Here is a 13383-nt window from a genome sequence, read left to right as displayed (position 1 = left end):
GCTCAAACCCCTTAGCAAATGTACCCTTGTAGCATGATTCTTAAAACTACAGCAAAAGGTGTTCAGAGCAGATAGCTGATGAAGATGTCAAATGGAAGGACGTAATATGGATGGTGGAATGACTCTACCTGTCAAACATGGCTCATTGCTATCAGTGGCAGCAGCAGCAGCAGTGGTGGTGGGATAAAACAAAGGAGTGGTGGTCGGCTGGTGTTGATGGTTGATGATGGACAAGATGGAGTCGCTCATGGATGAGGTCATAGACTCCTTCCTGGATCTGTCATTCTTGACCTCTGACCCCTCTAGCTGCTCAGGGTCCTCAGACAGGGTTGAGGGGTACACCAAGTCATTCAGTTTGTCCAGGTCATTCAGGGCTGGGGGTGGAGGTGGAGAGAGATGACTTGAGTTGCCTCTGGTAATGGGGAAGTCCTATATTTTCTTTCCCTTCCTGTCTTTCATTCAAAGGAGAGAAGGTTCTACACACTTCACTTGAAAAGTATGACGTTTATCAATAACTACGGTTTTAGCCTCACAACCTCCGTCAGAGTCTTCCTGCCTTCCAGCAATGTGGTCCCGAGAAACTAAAACATTATGCAGTACCAGTGTTCTGCAATGCAGTATTCCCCCGACCTCTTGTGTAACTCTACAGAACTGCATGGAGAACAGAAGAGTGAAAATATATATGGTGGCGGATGCTTATGCTAACAGAGAGAAAGAGTGGGTATGGGTATCAAAATTGCAATATATAGCAATATTATGGCTGAACTCAATAATAGGAAGGTTGCCAAGCTGCACACTTGGCAGAACTCTACACGGAATTACACAGAGTATTGTCTAGGAGGATTTCTGCTGCACTCATTAAAACAATGGTAGACTAAAGAATAAGGTAAAGCATAGTTCACTAGCCTGGGTCCCAGATCTGTTTGTGCTGTCTTGCCTACTTTCTATGGAATTGTCAATCCTAAGAAGTTGGCAAGACAGCACAAACAGATCTGGGACCCAGGCTAATAGTTCGCTAATGATGAGAAAATAGGCAGGTTGCAGCCAAGATGAGGTAGTCACGAGACATCGACCCATCATGTTTCTTACACATGGAACGACGAAAGAGGGACTTGACTTTGTCCTTATCCTTCAGTCTGTTCCTCATAAGGGGAAAGATTTTCAGAGTGGACACTTTACGGTGTGGGACAACAAGGGAGAGGGGAGGGAGAAACAGGGGAGGATGAAGGGAGGGGAACGGAGAGAACACGTTAACACACAAAACAGACATGGGGAAAGACAGAAATAGACAAAACACGAGTTTGGCCTTATTGAGGGAAGGCTCCACGTAAAGAAACATGCAGACATACCCATAGTGCAACACGAAGTAACAACTGTTTCTGCATGTCTGTCATAGAAACCCACGTATACAACACAGCCCTCAAACTACACTCTGGCCCTCCAAGACAGGTCCACTGCATTTTTTAATTGTTCCCCTCTAATCAGGGACTGATTTAGACCTGGGACACCAGGTATGTGCAATTCATTATTATGTAGAACAGAGAAGCAGCAGGCTCCGGACCTCGTAGGGTCAGAGGTGAGTTATCCTGCTATACAGGGTAGATACAGACAGAGCAGCCCTACATCTTACCACTTCAGAAGTCAAGTGTGTATGAGGATTTCTTACCCAGGACTCCTATACAATGGCACAGCAACAGATGAGCTTCCAACAGATCATTTTTATTCCTTCTCATAGATATCTGTGTATAAGAGCCTGGGAGGCGGGTCTATCTTGATACAAATTGGAGGAGTCTGTCTTGTAGGGCCGTCAAATAAAGATGTAGCAATTGAGTGACTTCTGTCTCCCTGTCCAATCAGTGGTGGCTGGGGGAGGTTCCCTGCAGTAACCGGCTCCGCCCATATGTTCTATCCCTGATGGCCGTGGCTGCGGGGTCGGCCGTGGCGGGGGAAGGGGCCTAGCTGTCGCTCTCTCTTCTTGGCCTATAGCTCGTAGCAGGGCGGGTGGGCCTGCGGTGATGGCGGAGCGTGATTGGACAGCCCGTTTCTGCCTGGCCTATCAGGGCTCTCAGACGGGACCAATGGGAGGGGATAAGGAGGTCATACTCACTGCTGCTCCTCCGGGGGGAGGTGGTGGACCCACCCGAGCCGTCCGAACCCACGAAGGAGTCGTTGTCCTGGCAACAGGGAGCAGAGGGGGAGGTGGGCGGGAGGGCCTCGAAGGACCCGGAGCGTGTGGGGGTGAGGGAGCGATGGTGGTCAGAAGAGGAGGCGGGGCCACAACGCTCACGGCTCCTCGGCTTCATCAGCTTCCTCATTTTCATGGCGATCCAGTTCCCACGCCTCGGGAAATATAATAGATATGTTAAAATCGATATAGAATAGGACAAACTTTGTCCCTGATGGGAAAATTGTCTTAAAAATAAACAGGTAAAACGAACTAATACTGTATCCAAACTAATGAATCTTGTCACTGTCAAAGTGAATTCATTTCCTGTCCAAACGGCACTGTACCTCCGTGGGGGTGAGGGGTCATAGAACTTATACTGATCCATGATCTTCTCCTCCAGCTTCTCCTTCTGTCTCCTCAGCTCATTCAGCTTGTCTCTGAGAGGAGAGAGAGAAACACCGTGTTTCACACAGAGAGGTAACATCAACAGAAGAGGTGTCGCTGCTGCAAAGACGGCTGGTGTGTTTACGTCTTAGAATAAACTCTGACTGAACTGTCTCAACCGTCACACTCGGCACCTTTAAACACCATCAAACCCCGAGGTCCTATTTATTAGGCAGCAAACGGAAGAAAATGGACTGAAACAGTGAGGGACTACATGTACTCGTCCAATAAGGAACTCTCATTTCCGTTTTCCGTTGCAAAGCGTTTTTCCGTTGCATGCCGCAACGAATACGACCCAGGTGAAAAGAATGTGAATGTTATATTTCCATACTTTCATACATATTACACATAGCTTAGTATGCCCCATATGTCCAGAAGATAAACTCAAAATGGGGGAGATGTATTCCATATAGGCCAACGTTGACACTAGCAGAGAGAGGATTTTTTTTTAGGTCAGTCAACTTTTTTTCTAAACTGGCACTACAGATGGCAGACGACATCAATAATCCATCCTCTGTCAAACTCAGAGGCCCAGTGGTGTTGGTGCTCTAAATATGATGGGGTGCACTGTGTTTTTGGTGCATCGGTGCTCTATAGCTAAATCAACGCCTTTTGTTTTGTGCTGCTCTGGAATGCCTTGTGTCCTATGTGAAGCCCATTGTTTAACCACAATGTGAATACATTCCATAAGTCTATCATTATGAGAAGAACTATGCTGTGGCTGTAGCTACTATTGTACAAACTATGCTCTTATATACTGTAGATATACTGTACAGTGGCTGCTGCTGGTGGAACATCTATCTCCTTTGGTTCAATTAACTTCTAATTCAGTCCATTAACTGCAAGTTGGATTGCAAGGGGTTAAAGCTCTAGGACTTGGCATTCAGCCAGATAGATGGGTCCCTTACATGTGCTGTCTCTGTTCTACGTGGAACAGGTCCTTGCTCTCCATGGTCTGTTCTAGCAGGGTGCGGTTCTGCAGCATCAGGGTCTGGATCTGGTCCAGCAGGTGACGGTTCTCCTCCTCCAGGTTCCCCTTCAACTGACTCAGCAGCTAGACACAGGGGCACATAGTATATGTCAATGACTTCTTTAATGATAGAATTACTACACATCAATCTGGCACGAAACTGCTTTGAGAGCAAATGCGAATGCGTATATCCTCACATAGCCTCTTTGTATAGTGCTTGGGGAATACAGAATCCAATTACTTTGCCAGCAATGCTGTAATGACCCTGGGTTAATAAGGGTGGAGAATCGACTTGAGCATGCTTCTGTGGCACAGTCGATGGCGCACTGGGCTTCGGGTCAGAAGGTGGAGGGTCCGAGCCGCACTCCCTGACTGTTTCATTACAATACGATCAACAACACCTTCATTACAACTGTACGGAATTTTGATCAAGTTTTGATTGATTAAAATGGATGCTTTTAGGTAAATATATTTTTAATTATAACTAAAATGAACCTGGATGGTGAAAGTATTATTAGAAACTGGGTGGTTCGAACCCTGAATTTTGATTGGCTGACAGCCGTGGTATATCAGACCGCATACCACGGGTATGACAAAACATTCATTTTTACTGGTCTAATTACATTTGTAACCAGTTTATAATAGCAGTAAGGCACCTCGGGGGTTTGTTGTATATGGCCAATATACCACGGCTAAGGGTTGTATCCAGGCACTCCGCGTTGCGTCGTGCTTAAGAACAGCCCTTAATCGTGGTATATTGGTCATTTACCACACCACCTCGAGCCTTATTGCTTAAATATATCCTTCATACCTCACACTGGTTGGTGAGCTTGGTGTTGGTGATGTCTAGCTGTTGGTACTGCTCTCTGAGCTTGTTGAAGTCGGACTCTAGCTTGGTCTGCTCCAGCTTGGTGCTGTTCAGCAAGGTCTTCATGTTCTTATGGTCCGCCTGGAGCTCCTCCTGATCCTTCAACAGCTGACGGTACGTCTGGTTCAGCCTGGGGGCACATAGAAATATACATAGAAGAAACACTCTGAAAAAAGTAAAGCGAAAACATATTGATAAGAACAACAGTTAGACAAGCAAAGTTCTCTGAATTCTATGTAAAAAGCTATCAGCATGTAACTATCTTTAATGTGAGCTTGTGTGTGTAGTGAGCTATGCTGTGTGTAGAGGGAGTCTTTGTCATCTTTAGGAGATGCTGTGTGTGTGTGTGTTATGCTATGTGCGTCCCTCACCAGTCCTTCTCATCCCGGAGCTGTCGACACTCTGAGGCGGTGGTCCTGTGCTGCTCCTTCTCCACAGACATCTTGTCCTGCTCCTCTCTCAGAGCCTTCTCCAGACCCTCTAGTTTGGCCTTCTGCTGCAGCAGCGTTTTGTACCTACAGCAACACACCATCGTGGTTATTTAGAGAGCTTTCCCCTCGGTTGCTGTTTTCGTTGTTGTTGCATGGATGGGAAATGAGTGTCACAGCCATTGATGAGTGTCTTTGATAAAATATGAATGGGTAGAACCTATATACTGTAGTTTTAAAATCCACATGATTTTTCAAGATCCATTTGACTTGGTGGCACAACAGATATCCTCATTGTTGCACGAGAACATAACATAGCAACACAAAAAAATGTACTTTTATGTTGGGAGGTGGAATTTAAGCAACCATTACTCAAGCATTCAAATTGTATACCATGAACCATCAGAATGGTCTCTGGTCCCCCTCCTCTACCTGTCCTCCAGCGTTCTATGCTCCAGCTCCAGAGTGCGGTGGACGTTCTTCAGACAGCCGTGTTTTCCCATCAGGGCCTCGTAGTCCATGGCTTGTCTCTCGTGCAGCGCCGCCAGCCTCTCGTGGTCCCTCAGGAGCTGGTCGTACACGCCGCGCAGCTCCTCGCGCTCACGCATGGCCACCTCCTTATCACCCTCAGTGCTGGATTGTTGGCATTGGAGCTGAGCGTTCTGGGCCAGGAGTGATGCACTCTGGGAGTTCAGAGTGGACTTCTCCACCTGTGGATGGATAGGAGTGGAGATGATTATTATGTGTGAAAAGGTTGTAATTCAAAGGTATGAGTTTATACTGTATAAGATGAAATACTACTCATACCATGTATGAAAGGACTCTAAAAAAGGGTTCACATTTAACAAATCAACTAAAGTTGCATTCAAACTGCTTCATGTAACACCAGCCTTACAGTATCAGGTTCCATTAGAATGGCATTATATGAGGCAACTTGAGTCCTAGGTATAAAAACAAGATGCATCTAATGCATAATGGATATCTGCACACAGATTTCACTTCAAAATAAAAGTACTCACTTCAAAATAAAAGTTCATATTTTGGAAGCATTAAATCAGTGTGTGTGTATTTGTGTATTTTGAGTATCTCATCAGTATACTGGGAGTATATTAGTATATCAGGAATGTTGCTCCTCTAACCTGCAGGTTAGCGTTGTGTGTCTGGAGAGCCGTGTTGTTCTCCTGCAGGGAGGCGGTCTGTCTCTGCAGGGCCAGGATCTGAGCCTGCAGGCCGTCTGACTGGGTCTCCAGCTGTCTGAGCTGGGCCTGCAGTGCCTGACGCTCTGCCTGCAGTGTGGCATTCTGCAGTAGGGGAGGAAAAGAGGGACAAGTCAATAATACATAGAAAAAATGGGAAGCTGGTGTTGATTCATAGTAATAGTCTGGTTGAGATGGATAACATTTGTATTAACGTGGCAATGTAATGTAATTAAATAATGAAGCGTCTGCTAAATGACTAAAATGTAAAGTAGGTTTGATTTCTATCATCCCATAGTCATTATTGGGAGGACTTTAAACAAAGTCAGATGCATTTCAGAAAATATAAACATTGAAATAAGAGCATCAAATTTAGTGCTTAGTCACAACATGATGACACAAAGTTCTCCACTCACGTTCCTCTCCACCTCGATGAGGCGGTCCTTGACCCTCAGCAGCTCCCTGGTGGCCTCCTGGCTCTCCCACTGCCATCCGCTTACCGCCCTGTCACTCTCCCTCTGAGGGGTGGGGCTACGGGCCGCATGCTCCTCCTCCTCCCTCTGCAACAGGGCTTCGTAGTTCAGACGCACCTGTAGGGGGTCAAGCTCAAAGGTCAGATGCCGCTACTGAGCGAGGCCATTTGTCAACTTCAGGCTTCAATATGCTTTGAAAAAGAATTCCAATGTAAAAGTGAATGAATGTAGACAAGGTATAGTTTCCCTTTGAAACGGAGGAACTTTAGGCCAGACTCACAGTCTTGAGCTCTTGACGTAGCTGCTGGTTGAGGGTGGAGGACTCCTGCAGACGAGCCTCAACGGCTTCCATCTTGTCTTCTTTGATCTGCAGGGACCTCTTCAGAGACGACTCCAGCTCAGACTCCAACATCTTGAACCTACTGGGGAGAGGGAAATAAAATAAAGGGGGATTTAAAACAACACGTGGGGGAGGGGAAAGTAGACATATTTTTCTGTATTTTGTCACGGACTTGAAAAATAACTCACCAATCTATTGTTATGTGTATAACACAGCCATTCACGAACTGAATTGAAGATTTGTGTAACTATCACCTAACCTGGTTTATGGGGGGTAGACTAAATCAGTTGCATGAACCTCACGTGAACCTCGCTTCACCTGTTGTCTGGAGTTTCCTCGTCACTCTGTGGTGATGCGTCCTGGTTGAGGACTCTCATCTCCAGCTCGTGGGCCAGCCTCTCCAGCTCATTCTCCCTCTGCTGGGTCTTCAGCTTGTCACTCACCAACTCCTACAGAGGAACGACGGTCAGAAATATCCGCTTTTTGTATCATCACATATTTCAGTTCAGTGACTCCTCTTGCAGCCATGTAAAGCTCGTGTGACCAATTAACTATTTATCAGAGAGCTGTTAAATCAAAAACAATTGATATACTGTATATTCATGACATGTGATCTAAATTGCCATGACTTCAAGCTCGCTTAACTTTATCTTTCCATAAGGAAACGTACAAATCTGTCATGTCAGGCACACTGAAATACATGAGTATCACACATAAGAAGCTAATGCTGATCTGAGTGGCTTCACCTCTCTCAGGGTGACCAGGGCCCTCTGGCTGATCGCTCCCTGCTTGGCCAGCTCTCTGTTATCCCTCTCCAGCCCCTTGACCCTCTCCTCCACCTCCTTCAGCCTCTCCACCTCCTTCCCCATCCCCCTGTTATAATTTAATAGAAATATAAACCATTTAGCAGATGCTTTTATCCAAAGCAACTTACAGTACAGTCAGGGCACACATTTGTGTATATTGTATTGTATATGAGTAGATACATTTGTATACGAGTGCATACTTTTTTATACAGTTGAAGTCGGAAACAGGTACAAAAGTATCTATATCCACAGTAAAATGAGTCCTATATCGACATAACCTGAAAGGCCACTCAGCAAGGAAGAAGACAGTACTCCAAAACCGCCATAAAAAAGCCAGACTACGGTTTGCAACTGCACATGGGGACAAAGATCGTACTTTTTGGAGAAATGTCCTCTGGTCTGATGAAACAAAAATAGAACTGTTTGGCCATAATGACCATCGTTACGTTTGGAGGAAAAAGCGGGAGGCTTGTAAGCCGAAGTAACCCGTGAAGCACAGGGGTGGCAGCATTATGTTGTGGGGGTGCTTTGTTGCAGGAGGGACTGGTGCACTTCACAAAATAGTTGGCATCATGAGGATGGGAAATTATGTGGATATATTGAAGCAACATCTCAAGACATCAGTCAGGAAGTTATAGCTTGGTCGCAAATGGGTCTTCCAAATGGTCAATGACCCCAAGCATACTTCCAAAGTTGTGGCAAAATGGCTTAAGTACAACAAAGTCAAGGTATTGGAGTGGCCATCACAAAGCCCTGACCTCAATCCTATAGAAAATTTGTGGGCAGAACTGAAAGAGTGTGTGCGAGCAGGGAGACCTACAAACTTGACTCAGTTACACCAGTTCTGTCAGGAGGAATGGGCCAAAATTCACCCAACTTATTGTGGGAAGCTTGTGGAAGGCTACCCGAAACGTTTGACCCATAGTTAAACAATTTAAAGGCAATGCTACCAAATACTAATTGAGTGTATGCAAACTTCTGACCCACTGGGAATGAGATGAAAGAAATAAAAGCTTATATAAATCATTCTCTCAACTATTATTCTGACATTTAACATTCTTAAAATAAACTGGTGATCCTAACTGACGTAAGACAGGGAATTTTTCTCGGATTAAATGTCAGGAATTGTGAAAAACTGAGTTTAAATGTATTTGGTGTATGTAAACTTCCGACTTCAACTGTACATGTGATCCCAGCGGGAATCAAACCCACAACCCTGACGTTGCTAGCACCACGATCATATCATGGTGACCATTAGCATCATACCTGTTCTCTCTCTCCAGACTAGCCACCCTCAGGTTGCTCCCGTCCAGGGTAGAGTCCTGGATCTCTGCCTGTTGCCTCAGCCTGCGGTTCTCCTTCTCCAGCCTCCTCTTATCTCTCTCCAGGCCTGAAGCCTCCTGCTCCAGGGTCTGCTTCTCCTGCTCCAGCTGCTCCATGCGCCGCGAGGAGATCCTCAGCTCCTCCAGCCCAGCCTGCAGGATCTGGTTCTCAGCCTCCAGCTCGTGGACCTCGGCCTCCAGCCGTTGGAGCTTCCGGCCTGGAGGTGAGTGGATGTATGGATGGAAGGGTGTGGGGGTGGATGGATAGGTGGTTGGATGGATGGGCATGTGCGAGGGTGGGTGGATAAAAAATAATAATAATACATCTGAATTAATATAGGCTACTTCATTAATCACCAATCATCAATTATTAGGTTTGCCGGCATACAGAGCACAAAAATCAACAGGCATATGGATCCCTGAACAAATAAAGCGTTTCACATTGCCCATTCAATGCCCCTGTATCTAACGCAACAGAGCTAAACGCTACAAAGAGACAGCAGTACCACAACATTCTCACAGAAGACCAACCTGTGTTGTCCAGGGCAGCCTGAAGCCGCTGGTTCTCTGTGTCCAGGGCTCTACACTTAGCTTCCAGGCGCTCTGTGTGCTTAGTGGATGACGAGGAAGCCCTCGTCTGCAGCCCCGTGCTACTGTTCTCCCGACGTGGACTCTTGTTCTTAGAGCAGGGTGAGGTGTCGCGAGTCAGAGACACTGAAGCGCCTGGTTGAAGGAGATTGCGGGTGTTGTCTTTAGCTACTGCTTCCGGGTCAGCCATGGGGTCACTCAGATGGCAAGACTCTCCGTCTTCGAGTTGGCCTTTCTCTTGCTTCTGAAGGTCCATCTTCTCCTTGAGGGTCTCGCTCTCTCTCTCCAGTCGGTCAATCTCTCCCTCTAGGTCGACCGACACTCCGTTGCACTTTGGGTCCCTGTGATGTGATGTGTCTATGTCAATGTCACAATCCTCTTTGATGACCAATTCAAACTGCTCCCAGGAGGTGTTGTCTAAACTGCCAAGGTACTCTCTAACCACCTCAGCCTAATAAACAAGGAAACACGACCAACATTTTCACATGGAAATAGCACCGTTCACTGCTATAGTTCGATAGAGTCGACGGAATCCGAATGTGTGGGTTGATGATTGTACGTGTGCTCCCTGAGCAGCTGTGTGTGGCTATTGTGTTCATGTTTGTGTCGTGGTCCCTGGCTAGTTACCGTGTTTGTGGGTCGCTGGCTGTCCCTCCTCGTGTGCTCATGGTTATGGTTGTGCTGCGGTCCCAGGCTGAGGTCAGCAGCTCTCAGATCCTCTATGGTCCTGAGCAGGCTTTGGTTCTCTCTCTCCAGCCTCAGAAGACGACTCCTGGTCCCATCAACCACCTCCTCACCCAGAGACTTCTGACCTGAACACAACCATCAGACCGAAAGGATGACAGGAATACGAACTAGCTGTTACATAACCTCCACTATGAACAGACAGGTGAGATAATGACTGAATGGATGATCTTATTGAAGTTATCCTTTTTGTGCCATATAGTCCATAACGTTAGAATGATATTTACATTTACATTTACATTTACTGTGGATATTTCACATGTCACTTCTCTTCCTATAAGTACCATTGCTCCCACAGGGCAGATGAAGTGGGTAGAGTAGACTGTCAGCCTTACCCTGTGAGTTGTCGGGGCTCCTGGAGAGCTGCTCCAGCTCCCATCCCAGGTGCTGTGACTCCTCCATGCTCCTCCTCTGGGCCAGCTCCAAGGCCAGGTTCTCCTCCTGCAGCTCCTCCATGCGCCTCCTGTCCACCTCCTTCTCCTGGGAAGGGCCGAGAGGGAGGACGAGGGTGAGATGACGTTGTTATTCTAAAGATATTCAACTTCCCATTTCTCTATCTAATCTTCGTTGAAAGTATGACCTTTTGACCAGGGCACACACATGTCCACAACATAACCCAAGCATGTATGATCCTCTTTGTCCATCAACCTGTTCCATCGCATGTATCCTCCAATACACATCCTCCCCTGCACTAAGACCAGTCCCTTTCCTTTCCTATCCTTCCCTTAACCTTTCACCTGTTTCCCCTCAATGTTCATATTGACCACTGTTTACATACATGTAATCCACTGCATAATACTCCGTGTTTTCTACCTGTTCCATGACGTGGACCCTGGCGTTGAGCAGCAGACTGTGTTTCTCTAGCTGGTGTAGTTTATCAGAGCGGGCCCTCCACCCCTCCAGCTGCTGCTGCAGTACAGCCTTGGTCTCCAGCAACACACAGTTATCCTCCTTCAGCTCCTACAAGATAAGACACAAATCAACGCTGTTACAAAGAAACTCCTGTCGGGTACATGACAACAACAGATTTATGTCAATTGTTAAATGATGAAATACATGAAGTATTGTTTGAGATCTAGCTAAGTTTTTGCAAAGTGCGATAACAGTAATTTGTAAAACCTCCACAATTGATTTGAAATATTAGTAGCTGTGGTTCTTTGCATTCTGAAACGTTCTGATATAAATTTAACCGTGGACAAAATTCACATTTTAAGTTAAAACAGCGTTTTGTTTTCAATGTGGCTGTTTATCATGCTATATTCTGAGTATTGAATGTGTTCCTCCGTACGGTACCGTACCTCCACTTTGGCCTTGTAGAACTCCATGTTGTGTAGTTTCTCGCGGTATCGTCCCACCTCGCTCTCCAGCTTGTCAGCCCTGATGGCCCTCTCTCTCAGGGCATCCAGCTCGTCACGGTACGTACGGGCTGACCGGGCCTCCGCTAGCAACACAGAGTTCTGATACGGACACCGACACGGAAAAGAGTTTTAACATACATGGGACACCGTCGTGAGGTAAATATACGGCAAAAGTTCTCTCAAGTGGGGAGAGGAAAATGCTGGGAAGTAGCCCCTGTCTTAAAATAAACCTACAGTTTAAACAAAACTATCTACACTGTATTTATCTTTTGAATATTAAAGTCTTTGAATTTCACTGAATGTATGAGAGGTTTCCCTGACCATGTAACCCAGTTGATGAAAAACCATGTTTTAGGCATGAAAATAAATAAGAAATCTCTCTTTCTCCTTTCAGGAAAACAGATTTAGGAAGTCAGGAGATCAAGCTACTGTTGAAGAAAACAGATTTAGGAAGTCAGGAGATCAAGCTACTGTTGAAGAAAACAGATTTAGGAAGTCAGGAGATCAAGCTACTGTTGTAGAAAACAGATTTAGGAAGTCAGGAGATCAAGCTACTGTTGAAGAAAACAGATTTAGGAAGTCAGGAGATCAAGCTACTGTTGAAGAAAACAGATTTAGGAAGTCAGGAGATCAAGCTACTGTTGAAGAAAACAGATTTAGGAAGTCAGGAGATCAAGCTACTGTTGAAGAAAACAGATTTAGGAAGTCAGGAGATCAAGCTACTGTTGTAGAAAACAGATTTAGGAAGTCAGGAGATCAAGCTACTGTTGTAGAAAACAGATTTAGGAAGTCAGGAGATCAAGCTACTGTTGTAGAAAACAGATTTAGGAAGTCAGGAGATCAAGCTACTGTTGAAGAAAACAGATTTAGGAAGTCAGGAGATCAAGCTACTGTTGTAGAAAACAGATTTAGGAAGTCAGGAGATCAAGCTACTGTTGTAGAAAACAGATTAGGAAGTCAGGAGATCAACTACTGTTGAGAAAACAGATTTAGGAAGTCAGGAGATCAAGCTACTGTTGTAGAAAACAGATTTAGGAAGTCAGGAGATCAAGCTACTGTTGTAGAAAACAGATTTAGGAAGTCAGGAGATCAAGCTACTGTTGTAGAAAACAGATTTAGGAAGTCAGGAGATCAAGCTACTGTTGTAGAAAACAGATTTAGGAAGTCAGGAGATCAAGCTACTGTTGTAGAAAACAGATTTAGGAAGTCAGGAGATCAAGCTACTGTTGTAGAAAACAGATTTAGGAAGTCAGGAGATCAAGCTACTGTTGTAGAAAACAGATTTAGGAAGTCAGGAGATCAAGCTACTGTTGTAGAAAACAGATTTAGGAAGTCAGGAGATCAAGCTACTGTTGTAGAAAACAGATTTAGGAAGTCAGGAGATCAAGCTACTGTTGAAGAAAACAGATTTAGGAAGTCAGGAGATCAAGCTACTGTTGTAGAAAACAGATTTAGGAAGTCAGGAGATCAAGCTACTGTTGAAGAAAACAGATTTAGGAAGTCAGGAGATCAAGCTACTGTTGAAGAAAACAGATTTAGGAAGTCAGGAGATCAAGCTACTGTTGAAGAAAACAGATTTAGGAAGTCAGGAGATCAAGCTACTGTTGTAGAAAACAGATTTAGGAAGTCAGGAGATCAAGCTACTGTTGAAGAAAACAGATTTAGGAAGTCAGGAGATC

The 13383-nt window shown here is 45.4% G+C and overlaps 1 protein-coding gene across 1 annotated transcript in view; it reads right to left on the bottom strand.

The window, feature by feature from the left end:
• The window catches only part of ccdc88aa (coiled-coil domain containing 88Aa), a 30226-nt gene that overhangs the window by 2999 nt on the left and 13844 nt on the right, over positions 1-13383 (bottom strand). Inside the window, 18 exon segments of the mRNA XM_071389521.1 lie at positions 129-374; positions 2108-2340; positions 2512-2604; positions 3520-3665; positions 4393-4579; positions 4821-4964; positions 5310-5587; positions 6017-6178; positions 6490-6663; positions 6827-6965; positions 7205-7335; positions 7633-7759; positions 8959-9232; positions 9546-10053; positions 10230-10414; positions 10682-10826; positions 11160-11306; positions 11645-11803. Of these exon segments, the coding sequence (XP_071245622.1) occupies positions 129-374; positions 2108-2340; positions 2512-2604; positions 3520-3665; positions 4393-4579; positions 4821-4964; positions 5310-5587; positions 6017-6178; positions 6490-6663; positions 6827-6965; positions 7205-7335; positions 7633-7759; positions 8959-9232; positions 9546-10053; positions 10230-10414; positions 10682-10826; positions 11160-11306; positions 11645-11803 (3478 nt within the window).

The sequence above is a fragment of the Salvelinus alpinus genome, chromosome 2, assembly GCF_045679555.1.
Source record: "Salvelinus alpinus chromosome 2, SLU_Salpinus.1, whole genome shotgun sequence".
Taxonomy (NCBI): domain Eukaryota; kingdom Metazoa; phylum Chordata; class Actinopteri; order Salmoniformes; family Salmonidae; genus Salvelinus; species Salvelinus alpinus.
This window is presented reverse-complemented; position numbering and strand designations above follow the sequence as displayed.